The sequence below is a fragment of the Vanacampus margaritifer genome, chromosome 3, assembly GCF_051991255.1.
Source record: "Vanacampus margaritifer isolate UIUO_Vmar chromosome 3, RoL_Vmar_1.0, whole genome shotgun sequence".
Taxonomy (NCBI): Eukaryota; Metazoa; Chordata; class Actinopteri; order Syngnathiformes; family Syngnathidae; genus Vanacampus; species Vanacampus margaritifer.
Genome location: NC_135434.1, coordinates 4,960,558 through 4,980,657, shown reverse-complemented (window position 1 = coordinate 4,980,657; position 20,100 = coordinate 4,960,558). Strand labels below are relative to the sequence as shown.

Below are 20,100 nucleotides of genomic sequence, written 5' to 3'. Positions count from 1 at the left end.
CCAACTATGGTTAAAAACGGATCGTTTGGCAGTTAAGGCTAAACGGTTTAAAAGTTTCTGACAAGGAGTCAACACATTTACGCCTTCCTAAATGGGCTAATGGAGCATCCATTAAACCCAGGAAGCAGCAAGGTCGCAAGAGAGGACCTGCACATCCCATTAATCTGAAACATCTTGCCATATTGACAATATAGCTGAGTCACTTATTCACTCCTAATGGCTGAGTCACTTATTCAATCTTAAAATGTCCAATTGTGGCCTGTTCGTGACCAACAGCTGCTCTTAGTGGTGCTTTGACAAGGATGGAAAGTACACAGTTATCATTTACTTCTAATTTGTAGAATCAATCCGCTTCGGTCCCTTTCAGTTTGACATGGACAGTCTTGACATGAAAGTCCCATTTGTAACAAGCTAATTCAGTTCAAGTGATATGATTAAGAAACAAAACAAAAACCAACTGATACCGTAACAGCGGTCTTTTACATGCACCACACGGGCAATAAAGTGATCAGTCGATTGTTGGGATACAGTACATAGCAACATTGTCTATAAGCTCACCGGCGGCAACCTGGTTGCAATCAACTTTACCAGAGCACAGGCCGAAAATCCTTAATTGAGATACGCTTTCAAGCACCCGCGCTAGCGTAAACGACAGAAATCCATATTCATGCAATTAACGTCTCTCTGCCCTTCAGGCATCATCGCTTTTTCAGTGAAGCATACGGCGCTCACCTCTGTGCGTCAGACGTGAAATCCCAAGCCGGGGCTGAGCTCGCAAGACAACAAGTGGAAGGCAGCACTTTGGAAGCATGCTTTCAACCACATTCCCTTGAAAAGGACTAACAGAACTGAGGAGGGAGGGCCTGCCTCACACACGGGCATTATCTCTGCAGCAATTTCAAGGGCAAATGGGAATTGTGGTTTCACTTGTGGGGAGGATGTCGCTAATGCCGGAAAAATTCCAGCTGACAGTGTAATGCATATTTAAAGAGTAAGTTGGTAATTATATTAATATATTGGATGTTTAACGGCTGTAATGTATATGCCAAGCCTGGAGTGGCGCTGTAGCGCAGCCACAGTGAGTTAACGGAAAGCGTAGAAGAAAAATCGGTGAAGAAGGCGAACCACTGATCCGAATAGCCGATAGGCCAAGACTTTTGAAGCTGTGAGGCCGCCATATTACTCCTCCCAAGAAACGCTTCTCGGCATACGATCCTATACATTTACAGTATATATACACTAGCCTACGAGCTGTATGCTACATGTATAATCTGTACATATACGCATCGTTTATACAGTAGTCTGCTCACGGGATGAGAGTAGTAAGATGGCCGGCCTGTCGCTTCAACGGTTTACACGGGCGTGTATGGGCTATCCAGTAGTACGGTATATCAGATCAGTGAGACGAACGCAGGAGACGTGACAATTCCGGGCGATTCCCGTACAACAACACGCAAAAATATTTTGCTGTAAAAGCTAAGGAGATTGCGCAAAACGACAACGATCGCACCTACATTGATTGGCCGATCTGTGCTGAGAATTTGACTATGACGAGCAAAAAAAATGAAAGTGGTCGGACCAATATGTGCAATGTGAATTCACATGTATAACAGAACTGATGGCGTTCCACAGGGTTCAATTCTGGGCCTCTGCTGTTTTCATTGTATCTGTAGCGGTGATTTTTTTTTTTTTTTAATTTCTCCATAAATATAGAGCTGATTCGCAATGCCAAGTTAAGCATTTCTAGTCCAGCACAACTAGCTATCTAGCAAAATTAAAGGAATACTTCCTTAAGCTGCCGGGAGATGAGGAATACAAGAACACAACGCTGTTTAAATTCAAGGGGAGGAGAGCGAGATAGTGACTTGAGCTATATTTGTTTATTGCTGTGATTCTTTCGTCCGCATCTGTGAGGTTGATAAGGGCTTGATAGTTCTGGTATTCTTTTTTTCTTGCTATTAAATCCGATAGACATTGACGCACAGTCATCTGTTCTGGTCATTCATAGTATAGCTAGTGTTAAAGAAAAAAGAGATAGCAGTTTGGGCAGCTCATTAAGAGGCGATGGTGAGTCACTGGATAGTATGTAGGATTATTATGATTTTAATAGATTTTTTAATTAGGTCATCACTAACTTGCATCTCTAAAAGATGTTTGAGGCCACAGTCTTAGATTAAGTCTTACCAAAAGGTGGCAAAATTGACGGCATCATGAGTTTCACACCAGACTCCTTTAGGCTGCCCACCAAAAAGAACATCCGTTCAGCCTTAGCATGGCTTTAAAATTCAATAACATTTCTAATGAAATGATCTCCTTCCTCTCCCAAATGCTCTGGATTAGTCAGAGTTAAATCGGAATAAAGGAAAAAAAAATCCAATGGAAAAATGGCTCTTTCTTACTTTCCCCGAACCTCCTAAATGAATCCAATGTAAAATGTGAAGTTTTTGTTGCCATACTTTTATGTGCATGACACATTAATTTGAGACGCACAAAGCTCACTACCACACATTTATTTGTAGATTAATTTACTCATTACTTTTTTTTTTTTTTTTAATTAGTTCATTTTTAAGGGATGCAAATCAGGGGATTTTTTTTAGTACCGACTTCATTAAAGATAACAACAATGCTGGACACCTTACAACATAATCAGAGGATCAATTGAAAACAGCTCATTAATAACCAGGAGATGAGAGCAAATGAGAGTAGAATTCTTCTGTGATGGGCACGGGGGGTACTAATGATAATTAAAGCAGAAGAGCGATGATGATGTGCTTGATCATGATTGTTAAAACAGTGGAATAAATTCTCCAGAAGCAATGATGCTGACGTGTTCTGATACCCGTACAAAAAACTTAAGTAATCTCCAATTAAAGTATATATTCTTTATTGTATGTTTACCTGCTCGGCTTGACATGACTAAATAATAATAATAATAATAAACTAAATAATTGCTCATTCACAATGACCAATGTATGAAATTTCCCTCAGGATCAACTTTTCCTCATAATACACACAAAGTGGGAAAATACTGAATCCAGCAAAAGGTGACAGCATGATAAAATGTTGCCAGGGACGGCAAACAAAAAAATATAAGTTGATAAATAGCAAAAGTGTTTCAAATTGGCAGCCACGGCTGCTCTGCGAAAAGATCAATGGATGAGATGGGATGCGGTTTTGCCTTTCTGTGAGTCAACATCGACAGCTCTGCCTTTTATCAGATTGCTTCTGTGTTGTGCTGACAGTCTGTGGAATACGCAGACTGACCGTTCAAATTCAAATCTTTTACAAGCAAAAAAAAAATCCCAAATAGATTCTTCACAGCGAGGCAAAAAAGCTGGCAAAATAAATCTTTCTGTTTAGACCACATTCAGTTTTTGAAGATGCTCCAAGACTCATTAAGCATCGACAATACTGAGCAGTAAAAATAATGCTTGGGTTTTTGTTTTTGCTTCCACACAGAAAACCATAACGGGGTGAATAATTTATGTAAAAATAAATACATTCTACTGCTGCATAGGATCGGTTTATTGATCTTCCTCCCATTATTTTTGCAAACACAAATCTCGTGGTGACCGTTTTTCACAAGCAAAAGAGCCCCGAATCCTGTCAATATTTTGCGGCTGGGCTTTCAACGGAAGAGACTTAAAGCTGAAGCTGAGGTAAATCCTTCAATGGAAATGGCCGTGGGAAAACAGAAAAAGCTTGGCTACTGATTCATCTAAACAGAAACCCCGGGGTCTTTTCTCATTCGCGGTTTTTTTAAGGGTGTTGCATAAAAGTGAGTAGAGTTTTGGTGGGAACAACTTTCTTATTTTATTACATCATTTTACAAAAGCCATTGGCTTCTTTTCATCTATCCATTTTCTATAGTTCTTGCTTGCCCTGACCAGGATTGCAGGGTCGGCCCTCCATTAAATTAGGAATTTTGTGACGCTCATTGCTCTGATGTCATGGATACTCCAAGCCAAGGATCACCAACTCTATTGAAAGTGAAAGCTACCTCTGATTAATGGCGACGGGCTACCAGTTTTATACAAACTGCTGAAAAAGCAAATATATTCAATTTAAATACCTTTCGTTATATGTTATTGATGATTACGAAATATGTTTATCGGCAACCTCAGCAAATATTCACATTTTCAAATGGTCACTTCTTCATCATTCCTAGGAAATCTCAATGTACCAGCATCACTGGTGAGCTACTTTTAGACGGCGCACGGGCTACACATGTGGCACTTTTGTACCCGACTCCTTCTCCAAACTGTCAATCCACACTTACATGATGCCATTGCATTCCCTTCATAGGAAAGCCAGTTGTAACATAAAAAAAATAAAAAAGCAGCTAAGTGAGTGACACCTTAGGTGTCAAACTCATTTTCCTCGCGAGCCACATTGTAGTTATTCATGGATTCCCTCAGAGGACTGCGAACCTCATCAATGTGTAATCACATCATCATATTAAATGTACAGTATAATGCACTTATGCACTTGCATTTGATTGATTTAAAGCAGTGGTGTCCAAACTCGGTCCTCGGGGGCCGGTAGTCCCGCAGGTTTTGGATATTTCTCTCCTCCAACACAGCTGAAGCTCATCAGCAAGCTCTACTAAGCCTGATAACAATCCTGTTGATTGAAACAGGTGCGTTGGAGCAGGGAAACCTCCAAAACCTGCAGGACACCGGCCCTCCAGGACCGAGCTTGGACACCCATGATTTAAAGTGGTGCCTGGAGATAAGAGTTTAATTTGGTCTGTGGCCATGCTCGTAAGTCAAAACATATCACAAATCATCTTTTGCAATTGAACTGAATGGAAATAGATTAATCTGTTCCAGCTCCCAGATTTTTATTCAAATTGTTTTCAATATTTTGTTTGCTTTGGAAAATGCATGCATGAATGCTTACCGGCATTTCCTTATTGTGTGTGCGTTTGTGTTCACATATCCATATTTTTCTTTTTCAAATTGAATTTGAATCCTAAGTCTTAGAATTTAGTGTCAAGTAAATATTTTTAACACAACTATTTAGTTTGTCTTAAAGAATAAAATGCAGTGAAAATGTGCAGGAAATAAACCAGGACTACTGAAATTGGTTGGTGACCAGTCGAATGCGTACCTGGCCGGAATAGCTTCCAGCACATCTGTGACCCTAATGAGGACAAGCGCTAAATAAAATGGATACCTCGTTGGATGAAATAGGACTAATGTATTAATCATAATGGTTAGCTCAGTGAATCGTTGCAAACACGCATTGCTGCATATACAATGAGACAACAGCATTGAAATCATCACTGTTAAACGGTAAATTCTCAGCTATTCTGGTAATAGCTGCTCTCGACTTCCCACTGCAGCAGCAGGAGTTGTGCAGTGCTCTCTGAAACACAGCCAAACTGAAAAAAGAAAATGAAAAAAAAAAAAGCACTACATTTGTGTGTTTTGTGCTGCCAAACTGGCTTTAAATAAACAACAGTGTTTGAGTGCAAAGATGATTGCATCAATATGGGTTTGCCTTTTTTGATAGCTGTCAATCAAATTGTACACCAGTGTCCTCAATCATACAACAGCATTGCTTGTAATGTCATCATAATCACCCATGGTTTGCATTTGCATGAATAAGATTAAATAAAAAAAAAAAAAAAAAAAACTTTCCCTTGGAGAGAGACGTTCAATTGTAGTGGGAATGCAGCATGTATGGAATTATGTAATCACTGAAGTCTGCCTTTACATGGAGCTCATGTGATGCTGAGGTGTTTAAAAAAAAAAGAAAAAAAAGAATTGAAAGCAGGTGCAATCTGTCATGAAATTGCCTTGCAAGGAGTCTGTCAGTTTTGACGAGCCCCGCATGTTCCTCCGTGCGTAACCATCGCGTTAAGGGCACGGGGGGGGATTCAACATTAAACGGCGATTTCATATCGATCAGCTGCGCGATATTTGCGCGAAAAGACGAAGGTACGCATGTGCATCGTCGTGTTCGTATCCCGCTGCAGGCTCGATCTGTACCTTTGGCCGACATCGCTCCCAAACGAGTCCATGCTCCTCAGGGGGTTGGACGAGTGCACCCAGGTGGGCTCGGGGGTTTTCCGCACTTCGGTCTTCACGTCTGGGTCGATCTCCGAGGGCGAGGGTGTCAGCTTGGCGCCCGCCATGCTTCTCTGTCGAAACGCCCCCAGTCCCCCGTAGACACGCGGCTCGGTCAGCGCATTTTCGTCTCACGGAAGCAGCATGGAGGAAGCGCAGGAGGGCGAGAAGCTTCCTCGCTGTCGCATCGGCGGCTGTTCTTCGGAGAGAGGCTGTGAGGAGCTCCAGCTTCGCCTCCTGCTCGTCGAGAGCTTCTCCATCCCTTACGGAGAGGAGCGCAGTCGCCCCTACGTCGTCACGACGTAACGTCAAAAGCTCCCTCGGCCAACGAGGCTCTCCATCTTACATCACTTGGAACTGTTTCCGTTTTTTTTTTTTATAAAGATTGACGCGCAGCTATCGTCCCAATTAAGATGTTGTCGATGATTCCCGCGCGTGTTATCCAACTAAATCTAAATTATTCAGGCACTCCGCGCCTTTTGTTGTGACAAGGCAAACCACAGGCAAATAAGCAGGTGGCTTCGTCTAACACGTTTACATGGCAACAATATAGGAAAGCAAGGTAGTACACTGATGCCAAACTTTTTTTATTTTCATGGAACACATTGCAGTAAAACAATAACACTTTTCAAATGCCAGGTTTTTGTGCTAACTATATATATATATATTTATTTATTTATTTCACACGAAATATGTTGTATTTGTTGTTGTTGTTATTGTTTTACTGCAATGTGTCCCATGAAAAAAAAAAATATATATATATATATATAGATATATATATATAAAAAAAATATATATATATTTTTTTATTTATTTATTTATTTATTTTTTATATATAAAACATTTGACATTGCCCATGATACTATATATTAAAAAAAAAAAAGAAAAAAAAAAGCTAACTATTTTGGTTCGTCAGCAAGACTTTTATCACATATGACTTTGTTTCACCAACTAACAGTGGGGATTTGACTTGCTGTGATTGGCTCCAGTCGACCCGTGACACTAAGTGCGATAGAATGATTTATCACACTGAAAGGTGGTCTCATATGGTTAAATAATGTGACAAAAATATTATTAGATAACTACCAGTATGAGGAAATGCAGTTCTGCCCCACTGCAAACTGCAATAATAATTCCATCCATCATTGTCTACCACGCTGATCCTCATTCGGGTTGGGGGTGAACTGGATAATCCAGCTGTCTTTGAGGGAGAAATATTACCTTGATATTGTCAAAAGAAGGCAGAATTTCTTCTGTGTTGTTGTGTCTAGTCTGTACAGGAAGTTTCATATAAGACGTGGATTTGGTTGAAAATGATAAGTGAAATAATGACATGTCATTATACACCATTAAGAAACTGTTAAATAAAATGAACAGGAAGAGATTGTTGGTTTAGTCAGATGCATGCATGGAAGACAGATGCACTGATCGGAGCAGAGAGACATTCAGTGGCATGATAAGGAACTGCAGATTGAGAGTCACTCAAGAGCATCTGATTAAAAAGACGCTGCTCAACAGACACTCCAGGCTTAATGCATTCTACAGCTAATGATACAGGTGGCAGTAGAGTCTCGGGCAACCAAAGGAGCATCAAATAGAAAGACACCACACGGCAACACTTGGTAGATTCAGTGTACAATTCATCCAGAAACCATCTAAAAAAAATACATTAGGGAAGCAGTTTGCAGGCACTTGTAAGTACAATCAGTAGTAGAATAAATGTGACATTGTAGGAATTAGCAACACAGGACACTATGATACGAGCTGGGATATGACATCGTGCCACTGCTTTCACATTTAAACTTATTTACTTACTAATTTATGGTCATTAACTCATTCAATCCCAGCCATTTCCACTGAAGCAACCCTCTTCGCTCCCGGCTGTTTTACTGGATTTTGACTGATTTTGCAAGGCTCACAGAAAATTGTGTCGTATTGCTATAAAAACATGGAACCTACCAAAAAGAAAAGAAAAGATTAATCTCTTCTTACATCAGCAAAAACATATACGTGTCTGTTTCCGTTTTGCAGCAATTAGCATTAGAATATCATTATTCACAAATCTGTTTCAAACAGTGGGGAAAAGCGCTTTTTGCAACATGGCCCTGGTTGATCTCTTATACTCTGCTGCCACCTGCTGGTCGTTTTTGTAATAACTACCATTGCTTGAAGTTTTCTCTTCAGTTCAGAGGCTGCATCAAAGCCTTCTGTATGCTCTAGCATTAAAAAAAAACCCATTAAAAACGTATTAATACATTTATTGGACCATACTCAAATTATATATTTAAAATAGAACATATTTATACGTTTTTGGGAGCAAATGAGTTAAAGGGAATAAACAAGGAATCTACTCAATTGAAGATTGCCTCTTAATAAGAAACTTAAATACAGCTGACTTTGGGCAAGGGTACACCCTGAAATGGTTGCCGGCCAATCACAGGGCACAAAGAGTCAAACATTCCAACTCAATAAAGCTAGCCAGTCCGTTATTGGGATGTGGGAACAAGCCGGTGAACATCTTTCATTGTTATAAAAATTGATTAAAATATTTCATATCATTATCTCTGTTCTCCGATTTGAGAGGATAAAACTATCTTCTGTAGCAACATTATCACATCATTCACACAGCTAGTTTGTTTCGAAGCAGTACAAGTCTCACTTTGATGGGTCTAATCACAACAAAATGTGTGCTTCCCGCAAAGCTCCACACGGATTCTGAAGCTGCATGCGCCATGCAGCAGAGGGGCAGCGAGAGCTCTCTTATGTCAAAACATATTAAGGCAGCAAGCTGGCGCCGCAGCACAAGTCTCGACAGTGCCACTGGCTACAGCCCGCACACGACACACACAAACACAACTCCTTCCAGCAGGGTGCAAACGTGACTAGACTGCTATTTGGCTATCGGCCGTTTTGTTCAGAAAAAGGTCCCGCTAGCCATTTATTGGTTGCAACCTTATGTTATCTTCTGAAATGGAAAACGTTGGGAGGAATGGTCAATTCAAATGACTCAAAAGTAAATGCACAATCGAAACCAGACTTCCCAAATGTATCTGATTCTGTTTTTGTCTCCAGAAAACCTGCTCAGCTTTTTAGTGCTTTGATTTTATGTACGTTAGTCATACATTTGGCCATGCCTGCAGTACATTTATAGTGATCATTTTAAAGCAAAATAAAAATGCATCATTCTCAAGTCCCTTTTTATCTGCCTTTTTTTTTTTTTTGGGGATCGAATCAATTAGTTGACATGTCAATGAGTAGAATTTACTCCACACCAACTTTTAAAGCTTGTTTGTTTGATTTATTGAAATTGATTAATTCTTATTTCTTATGGTGAAAAGAGGATTTTGTATGATGACATAATAGGACCACATATAAATATATATATATTTTTAATATTCAGAGGAGGGGAAAAAAACTCACAAATTTGAGAAAAAAACTTGAAGATTTGTGACATTATAAAGCGTCAAATTTGCAAGAAAAAATACAATATGGTTAATCTCTGCTAAAGCAATTACTATGTCCTTATTTGAAAACCCGCCCAAAAACTATAATTTAACGAGTTCTTCCAACGTTGGCATTTAGCATACTTGGGAATTGTTATTTGGCACAAACATCCGAGCAGGGTACGTGTATTTTCTTGCAAGTTTAACCCTAACCCTAAGAATAAAATAAAATTATATGTGGCCCTAATACGCCGTTGTAAGTTCGAATCTTTTAGTTTGGTTGTTTATTTTTTATAATTTAGAGCAGACGTAAAAATTCCCACATTGAGATGGTAAGCAGCACTTTCTCCACAGTGCAATGTGTATTACAGTAATGCAAGACCATTAAATAATTCAGGGTTAGCCAATTATCTGATATGAATATCTAAACTGTTGTTAAAATATGATAATATTAGATGGGTTGTTTTAACCCTGGAGAACGCACGGGGTCAAATTTGGCCCCTGTAAATTCTGCTACTCAAATAACAAAGACCATTTTTTTTTTTTTTACAAATTTAACTTCAAAAGTCCAGAGTGCCACTTCTGACCCCTGCATGGTGCCATCTAATGGATGAATATTGCACTTACATGAGCCAGAGTGGTGGTGACAAGATGGCTGGCAACATGCTGTTTTGTTGAGCTGGAAATCAATCCAAACAAAACCATCTTCTCAGCAAACCATCAGATGGTAAAATTGTGTTTATTTTGTTAATCTATTTCATATCATGTTGCAGAATGCCTAGGAGTATGTTTTATATATATATATTTTGATAAATTAGCAACTCTGAGCTAGTTTAAAAAAAAAGGGTTAAAATTGAAAAAACATATTTTGGTGTTCAGTGAACTTATAGCAGTCATTTAATGTATAATTCATAATTTTCCAAAGAAGAAAAGGGGTTCTTGGGTTCTCCAGGGTTAAAATCTGCTTGAATTAAATGTACTCGCTGAGGAGAGGTTTACTATTCGACAAATACAGTCATGCGTAATGATCAAAAGAGGATTTAATCATTATAGAGCAATGTCCCAATTGCTTTTTCCTGGCAAAACCCAAATAGATAAATCACCTCAGTCAGTGCATAACATGAGTGCGTGATGATTAAATAAGTGCAGATTTTAATCAGCATCCTAAAACGGGCACATCGCTAGAATGCAGCTCCCGCCTTCACATTAGACTCATACTGTTATCCCTGCATAATCCTCCAAGTGACGCTGCGTACCTCAAACAACACAGGAACTTCTCCCACGATGGCCTCATTCAAATGGCTGCATCATCACAGCTGCTTATCAAAATTTCAGGAGCCAACACCCCCGATGCTAATTAGGCGAGCGAGACAAAGCACGGAGGCTTGAGAATAAACACAGGAGGGGATCTCCCAGTGAAGACATAATAGCTCAAAAGAAAATAAAAATTTTCTCAGAGCATCCATCTCATGGTACTCTGTAGTTTATCTTTAATTGTCTGCCCCGTTTGAGTCCTGCGTGCTCCGTCGCTATAATGTTCCGGATAATTTCGAGCAATAAAAGTGCTGTGAGACAACTGAAGGGTTTACAGTCAGACTGATCTTATGCAAGCTCTGTCACTTAGATTAATTCCTGGATGTAACAAGGGATTGATCCCGGATCTTATGCCTCATTTTCTCACTATATTCCAACATTTTGCGATTAAATGTGCACCCCCCCCCCCCATTGAATGTAAGAAAACAGAGAATGAAAATGTTTGTAGCCTGCACTTTGCCATGGCAATAGCCATAATCATCAAGCTGAGAGCACATCACAGTCAAGTCGAGTGGCCCCCCCAAGTGTCACCCACCCACTCGGTGGTCCAAATTGCAAGTTTGGTGAAGCGGAAATGTGCGTGATAACAACACTTGGTCTGTAAAACAAGTCAGAAGGCGATTTTGGGAAACTGCATCAACAAGACAAGATCAGGAAATGTGTCATCTGAGTGCATGTCCATTTAAAAGAAACCTATGGCTATTTAGCATGTGTCTGCAGACTTGATAATTGTTAACTTGCTAGCAGGCTTCATCCAATGAGAAACATAACTTATCTCCCTTGTGTTTCACATTTTCTTTTTCCTTTGTGTTTATCTGGCTGTGTGTCAGCTTCTCAAACTCGCTGAGGTGAAATCGGAATGCCGACATGTCCAAAAGGTCACTCCTGCCATTAACAAGAAAAACTGGAAGCATTATTTCCATTGCTCAGCTCGGTGTGACAAGAAGTTGGTCAAGGTTCCACATGTCATTTCTCAGTGATAAAAAGAGCCTGTAAAGTGATTTGTTTGTAAACACATGTATTTGAAGTGCTGAAAACATGCAAAGACTGAGAACAATTTTGTATTGAATTGTTGAGATAACGTGTAAAACTCTTTCTCCCCATATCATGTCTGCATTTTGGGGGCGTGGCTAAAACCAAGCCCAAAACAATCCATTTATGACTACGTTTACATGCAGTCAATATTGGGGTTATGGTCGAAATTGTGTTTTTTTTTTTAAGCATTCGGAATAACCCGTTTACATGCGTGAGCGGAAAGAGGTACTCCCGCATCAAATCTCATTGTAAACCGTAACACACAAACAACGTAATTCCGCAAATAGACGCCATTTTCGCTTCTAACTTGCTACAGTTAATAAGAGACATTATATTCATCTTACTCATCACACTAATAAAGTAGTCGGTTTCCTCCTCACTCCAAAAGTGTGCTGCAACTACAGTAAGTTGTAGAAACCAACGTATTCAAGTTAGGCTTGCTTAGCGAGGGGCAACGTAAGATGGCCGCCGTTCATATAAGTAGTTCCTGTACTGTAGACCAAGATTCCTTGCGAGTAAAGAATGCACAGAACACCTTTTTTTAACCTAATTCTGGTTACTTAATTCTGTCTGTTAGCGAGAGCCACTACATCGTGATAACTTACATTGATGTTTCTGCATATGGCAATTTATTATTATATTATATTATTAGTATGGGATTTTTTTTAATGGGCTTTAGGTGAACTGATGAATACACACACGCACATGCACGCGCGCACATGCACACCCACATACAACAACAACAACAAAAAAAAAAAAATATATATATATATATATATATATATATATATATATATATATATATATGTATATATATGTGTGTGTGTATATGTATATATATATATGTATATATATTAAAAAAAAACATTTTTATTAATTTTTTTTTAATTTATTTGTTTAAAAAAAAAAAAAGGAGAGCAATGATGATGTCAAATCGAATGAACAATACTGAGCTCTCCTGAAAAAAAAAAAAAAAAAAGAATGCACAGAACACAAAAAGAGGCATCCCGATAACGCATTTATATGATTGACTATTTGGGTTAGAAAGTTCAGGTTATTTAAAAAAAAAAGAAAAAAAAAAGAGCATATTCAGGGTTTTGTGCATGTTTATATGGCCTTTCAAAACCCGAACATTGCCAGTATTCGGGTTTTGACAGGGATATTTACTGCAGAGGTGTTTTGTCAGTACCGATGAACTGTTCCTCAGTCGGACACTGACGGACGCCCGTTTTTGTTGACGATTGCCGAATGATGGACTGACGGAATGTCCACCTGTGTCTGTCGGTCCTAAAAATTGTGGTGACAAAGTGATTACACAGAAGCGTGGTTAAAATAAAATGACAGACTGACAATGATGAATGGTACTTGGTGCGAGAACCACTAGTCTAAAGCATCTGATTTGAGTACATGAGTCATCTTTGAGTTTCCGGCACATGGGATTTACTTGTACAGTGTAAAGTGGAATTTAAAAAGACCCTTTTAAACACTTTGAAAATAGTAAATTCACCCTTAAAGGTTGGGTTGCCCAAGTGAGGGGAATACATACAAGACAGCAGACAGAGCCGTTTTGGCTGTGGGACACCTTGGCAGGGATCAGGAATAAAAATGGCACCTCTCCAGCAGCCAGTCACAACTATTATTTTTGGGACTAGAACCAGGAAGTTGTCCAAACACACTGAATTACTGGCCACCCTTAAAAAAAAAAAAAAAAAAATGGTTTTACATCTGCGGTAAATTCTATTACAGACGCTCCCCACCTTACGAACGAGTTACGTTCCGGACGATCGTTCGTAAGGTGAATTTGTTCGTAAGTTGCTTCAGTGCTATATTTTGTATTATAATTTATGTTTAAAGCCTATATAAGTATATTGAAGGTTTATATAAGTATGTTTAAGGCTTGTACAAGTAACCTGCATTGGTTTGTACTGAAAAAAACTTAATAAAATGGAGAGAATACGTACAGTACTACGTATGTTAGAGAGAGAGAGCGAAAGACACACACACAGTATGTACATGTACGTAATAAGATAGATAAAATGAAGTTTAACTTACTTTTGGAAGATGTACTCGATGCTTAAGGAGATGATGGAGGAGGAGGAAGAGGAGGATTTTATATCATGAGAGATTCTTCGTCATCGCTGGAATCGGCTTCAAAAGTTATTTCCTGCTTCATGGGGACCGGCGTTTTCTTCCTCCTCCTCCTCGCCACGTTGCTCAGCCTCCAATGAGCTCTCACAGCGCCAATCGTCGGTATTAGCGGCGGAAAGAAGCACTACGCGCAATACAAAATCGAACTTACAGCATTTCTTTCCAAACATTTTTCGACATACTGTACGCGCAGAAATGTTCGTATGTACCGTTGTTCGTAACTCGAATGTTCGTAAGTAGGGGAGCGTCTGTATACTTTAAGTCCACCCAATCTTAGTTCAACCAGGGTCATGGAATTGAATTTTGATAAAAGTATTAGACTGCATTCAGACTAGTCACTAAAAATGTGCAAAAAAAAAATGGGTGGTTTGAAATTCTCACCACATGACATGGCTCCTCTCCTCAGTCGCAAGTGTTTCGCTGTTGGGTCACCCATTCTGAACATAATTTCTTGACTCACAGAGAGGTGATTTAGTGGCTAATTAACACTGCTCATTCTGTCGACATCTCTCCCTTCTGTGCGCCGTCTCAATCACATTGAGGGGGGGGGGGGGGGGGGGCGAAACACACCCGGCAAGATTATACACCGAGAGGAAAAAAGATGGATGGAAGCAATTTTCCATGCGCCGTTCTGTGTTTTTTGCCTCTCTGGATGTATAAGAGGCTCACTTCTATTTCTGACGGAGGCTGAGACAAGGCCCCTTTCACTGGCTGACACGCTGAGAAATAAACCCACACACTCTCCAAGGTATAATCAGAATGGCACAGGTGCACACACAGACATATACGAGCGCACACTCATACCGGCCCGACTAAACACAAAAATCGCTTGTTCGCAGCTCACACAGTCGCAGCCATTACAGTCGTCAAACATCAGACTCTACAGATAATAACATCTGTGGAGGGAGACACCCCCCCCCCACACACACACACACACATCCTTATGTCCGCAAGGTAACACACATTCAATCTATCTCTACCATTTTGCACAAGTGGATTAAACAAGGGTTGACCAACTTGAAACACATGCAATTATGCTCACTTTACCGCACTACATTTTCATTCTGGAACTGCACTTGATTCATATTTACAAAATGCTTCATGTTCTGGCCCTACAGTTCATCGCCCGGCTGCTATTTTAGCACCTATTTCACTAAGCCCCCACGCACTCGTCACTGGAAAGCCCCCCCCCCCCCCCCACACACACACACTCCCTTTCCTCTGATTAGGTGACTGCTGAAAGGCTGCGATTCGTGGGTGTGTTGGGCATCGAGCCGATCACTGTAGCGACATCTGCGACAAGTCAACTTTTACTTTTGAAAAGAGACGTTTGACTTTTTTTTCTTTTTACATACGTCAACCTAATAATTACAGTCTGGTCATATTTCAAATGAAATGAATTTGATGACGTCCAGTAACTTTCTTTCTACATTCACTTTTTCCTGCTTGCGCGAATCAAATAAAAGCATACCAATGAAAGCAACAAGGAAGCATTAAGCTATCATGAAGACAAAGTACAGCCTAATTGCGACGCGAATCAAAATAGACGAAAATCTAGTGGAAACCCCACCAACGTCTTATGCCCTGAAAAATGGAATTTGGTGTGATATTATGTCTCTACAGTCATCATTGTGTCCTAGACATGACCATATTAATGATAAGTAGACAATTGAGCATTTGTATGTTTTTGTAGGTCTCGGCTGTCTCCACAGCTGTTGTTGGTAGCGACTACAGCACAAAAGGTACCCAAACGTTATGCAAGACTCTTTATTCTCATGCGTCATAATTGCTTTTTACTGCAATACTGGTGTTGCTCATACTACCGGAGACAAATTCCTCATTCTCATTTTGATTTTATTCATCTCCTTTCTATAGTGGTTGTAGGTGAGCTGGAACCTATCCCAGCGGACTCACAAGTAGAATAGCATCCTAAAACAAATTATGTTTGACCTTTAAGATTTTACTGCTTCTTATATACTAAAAAAAAACATTTGACGTTGATGGTAGTAAAGTGACAAAATGTGAAAGTTCAAGATGTAGGAATATTTTTCCAGGCAATGTATATCTTCTACACTCTAAAAACAGTTCAGTCAAAAAATAACCCCACAATGGGTCAAAAATGGACCGATCCTCAACTTGTGTTAATTTGGCCTAACTGTATGTGTTGTTTTGTACCCCAAAAAATACAACAACAAAAACCAAGATACTTTTTCTATCAAACAATTTATACAGTTGGATCAGAACCTCTACTTGGGTTAATTTGACCCAACTCTGGGTCAAAAATTCTGTCATTTTACTGTATATAAAACAACCCAGAAAGTTGGGTCAAATCTTCTACTTGGTTCAATTTGACCCAATTTGGGGTCAAGAAGTGGGCCATTTTGTATGAAACAACCCAGAAAATTGTACACTCGAAAAACAATTGGGTCTAAAGTAACCCACTTATGGATTAAAAAAATGGACCGATCCACTTTATGGGTCAATTTGACCCAATTTTCTGGGTTGTTTTATCCTAAATGGCCCACTTCTTGACCTTTTTGAGTGTACAAGGTACAAATACTGTGTACTATAGTGAAGGTTGGATTGGCTAGAATAAATATTAGGTATGCGTGAGCACTGATACTGATACCCTGCCATATTTCAAAGTGGCGGTGGTGGCAGTTTTACGTTTGGGAAGTAGAAATGAGAAATTACAAAAATGGAAAATTGCAATTAACGTCATGCAATTTTAAGGCCAAATGCAATATTGGGATATTTAGGTCTTTAAAATTATCGTACTGGTATCAGAAAAAAAAAAAGTGGTACTGAACATCCCTAATTCTATTTACAGGGATGTGATTTGACCAAAGTGAAATTATCTGAAAATTTAGCCGGGGGTCTGGGGGCCGCTGGCACCCAGCTAAGTCCAGGGCAGTGCCCTGGTGGGGGGACAAGGAGGGCGAAGTCCCCCGGAGCTCATGGGTTTTCCGTGTTTTTAAGTACTTTCAATGCACTCACATGACAAAGAAATAGACAAAACAACAGCATAAATTTTCAATGTATATTGAACTATCCCATATAAAATGGCAGTTTTAGTCAACTCAAAATCAGTCACATTCAAAAACATTGGACTGCCTTTGCTTTTAAAAACTATCACTGAGAATATCATCATATCTAACTAATGTGATTACTAAGTTAACACATAAATAATGTTGAAGAGTTCAAATTTCATGAACAAATAATTGTATCATGACCAAATGAAAAGTAACTCATATTAGAGCATACCACAAATGTCTTTGTTATAGCAGAAGATGTTATCTGTCGGAGTCATGTGCATACACAATGAACTACTAAAAAAAAAAAAAAAAAAAAAAAAACATTTTTTTTTTTTTTGGAGGGGAGATAAAAAAAGCGGAATTCCGCGAATTAGCGAAAAAATCACATCCCTGTATTTATTTTTGGTAATTTTTTTATGAATATTATCATTTATTGAATATTCATCTACATTGGACCAGTCACCAACCAATCACAGGGCACAGACAAACTCCAATATGTATTCTTATGGACAATTTAATATAAAATGCATGTATTGGAGGAAGCTGGTGAAAACCTATACAAGCGGAAAGAGAAACAAGCCTTCTCAATCCCTGAACCTCACGGCGAGACAGCTATGCTAACCACTATTGCAACAGACTGTAATGCATATCTAACAAACAGCTGTCTTAAACATTTCATGTTATTACTTCCTGCTTAATATGTCACAAACTGTGTTGCACACTGTAAATAAAACTGCATCCTAGCTGGACTCCTGAGCCATAAAATGACGTTAAGATCTTTACTGCTTCAAGACTTCAGTCCGCCGTGGTTGAATGTTACAGCCAAGCCCCGCTTTATGACAAATACAAGCAAGCAGACGCCAAAGGCCATCAAGACAGCGAGGGGGAGGCTGCGCATGTCCCTCTGAGGGCTAATTTGTTTCCAGGCTTTTCACTTGATGAGACTTCGGCATAGGAAATAATCAAGATCACAAAGCGTGAGGATACGGCAGATCAACTAATGGAGAGTCCCTGAAGCTCAGTGACATCATTTGCTTCTACTGTGTAGCTCGCAAAACCAGCAATTACAGCACCGCACTAGAACATGCCATCAAGCATCTTCATTTTATAATGTGCAGAGGGAGGCGTGTGTATGAAAGGCTTTCACATTCTAAATTGTTGACAAGATTCAAATAAAAATGTTATTCGTTTTGGGCCCCTCTTTTATACCTCAGCATTCTGGATCAAAAAGGCAGTTTCATGAATAAAAGAAAGCTTTGCAGTCCAATACATTCTGGGTCTCCAAGGGAAAACCCGGCATATACGGTGTCCCTGTGAAGGGCGAAACATTGGAGCGCAACTTTAAATGTTATGTGTAGACAAAATAATTCCCCTTTGATGTAAATCTCAGTGACAACCGCACACAGCACGGAGCCACGGAAAGCGACGGCAAGCTCAACCGGAAATGACAAAGCCGAGTCGCACGAGACTCGTCACCCGTGTCGAGTCTTGACAACGGGCGGCGGGAATAATCTCCATGTTCACACATGCACCGGATCAATGAGCTAATTGCAAAGCCATCCAAACAGTGTTATTGATTTCTTGCTGAGATATTGCTGCATCCACAAGCAAATGGTAGCCTGAAGTGGGGAAGATAACATAGACAATGTGCTGCCTGTTGGATGTAGTAATTACATTTATAAATCGACCTGGTTGCTATAGAAAGGTACAACACAGCTGCATAATGGCGTTTTTCACTCATTCGATATTCCAAATATATCATTAGCTTAATAACATAATTGCCCAAGTCATTTTTGAACATTTTGCAAAAGTAAGAACAAAAAAAAAATCCAACCAAAAAGAAGAGTCCAGTTGCTTCGATTCAACTTTTGAAAATAAGCATGACCTGGATGGCTGAGAATTTACACACACATACAGAAAAACCCACAATTTTATTCTTACATTCACGTCAAAAGTTTGCAGACCCCGGTCCTCATTGCAACTTGTTTGATTAACAAATTATGTGTGATGTCTTGCTGTATATAAGTGTCCTAACAAGGCCAAATAAAAAAGTCACGCAATGCGACACAGATTAATTTCCATCTAGTGGAAGAGCATTTAATTGTTCTGCCTGTCACTATGTTGCTAGCACTGATAGATGACCGATCATATTATCTGTATTAAATAAATTGGACCAATTAAGTGAAATTGGATAATTCCCTGTGGCACACCCAATGATCTCTCTACACAGAATAATGTGCAACGGCACACAGGTATGGACTCGCCATCTTAAATTTATAGATAGACTGATGTGGTTTCTTTAGGGCTTATACCAATACTGATTATTGATAGTTAGGAGGCCAATAACCAAAACATTTAGCCGATATTCACTTTCACTAAAAAGGACAAAATTGGTGTTATATAATTAATTATATATATATATATATATATATATATATATATATATATATATATATATTTAATTATATATATATATATATATATATATATATATATATATATATATATATATATATATATATATATATATATATATATATATATATATATTTAATTATATATATATATATATATATATATATATTTAATTATATATATATATATATATATATATATTTAATTATATATATATATATATATATATATATATATATATATATATAAAACTCCAACTCTTAAATGTGTCAATATATTTTCCAGCATATGCTTATTGAAAAACTTTTCAGATTTGCAAAATAATGTTTTTTTTTCTTTTTTTTTAAATCTTAGACAATAGATATCTTTGTTTTAAAATTCTAACAAAGGGTTTAGGGAGCGCCCAGCATCAAATGCTTCTGTATGCTCTAGCATAAAAAGACATAAAAAAAACGTACGTTAATTTCAAACCAAAATAGAAGATGCGGAGTTTCCAGCGCTAGCAGCATCTCTTGTAAAGTTCACTGAAATTTTAAATAATCATTTCGCTGAAGTTAACACAGATTTAAATTGATCCTTTATCATTTTTATGTTGGATATATTAAAAAGGCTGATGCCAATATGTGTCAAAAAGCT

The 20,100-nt window shown here is 38.7% G+C and overlaps 1 protein-coding gene across 27 annotated transcripts in view; it reads right to left on the bottom strand.

The window, feature by feature from the left end:
- The window catches only part of LOC144048404 (potassium channel subfamily T member 1-like), a 67,988-nt gene that overhangs the window by 41,641 nt on the left and 6,247 nt on the right, over positions 1-20,100 (bottom strand). For 2 of the 27 annotated variants that reach the window (XM_077560328.1, XM_077560331.1), the window contains exon 1: positions 5,997-6,502. The exons of the other annotated variants lie outside the window; for them this stretch is intronic. In XM_077560328.1, the coding sequence (XP_077416454.1) occupies positions 5,997-6,142 (146 nt within the window). In that variant the 5' untranslated portion in view covers positions 6,143-6,502. Of the gene's footprint in view, positions 1-5,996; positions 6,503-20,100 lie in introns of those variants that run through there. 27 annotated transcript variants of the gene reach the window in all.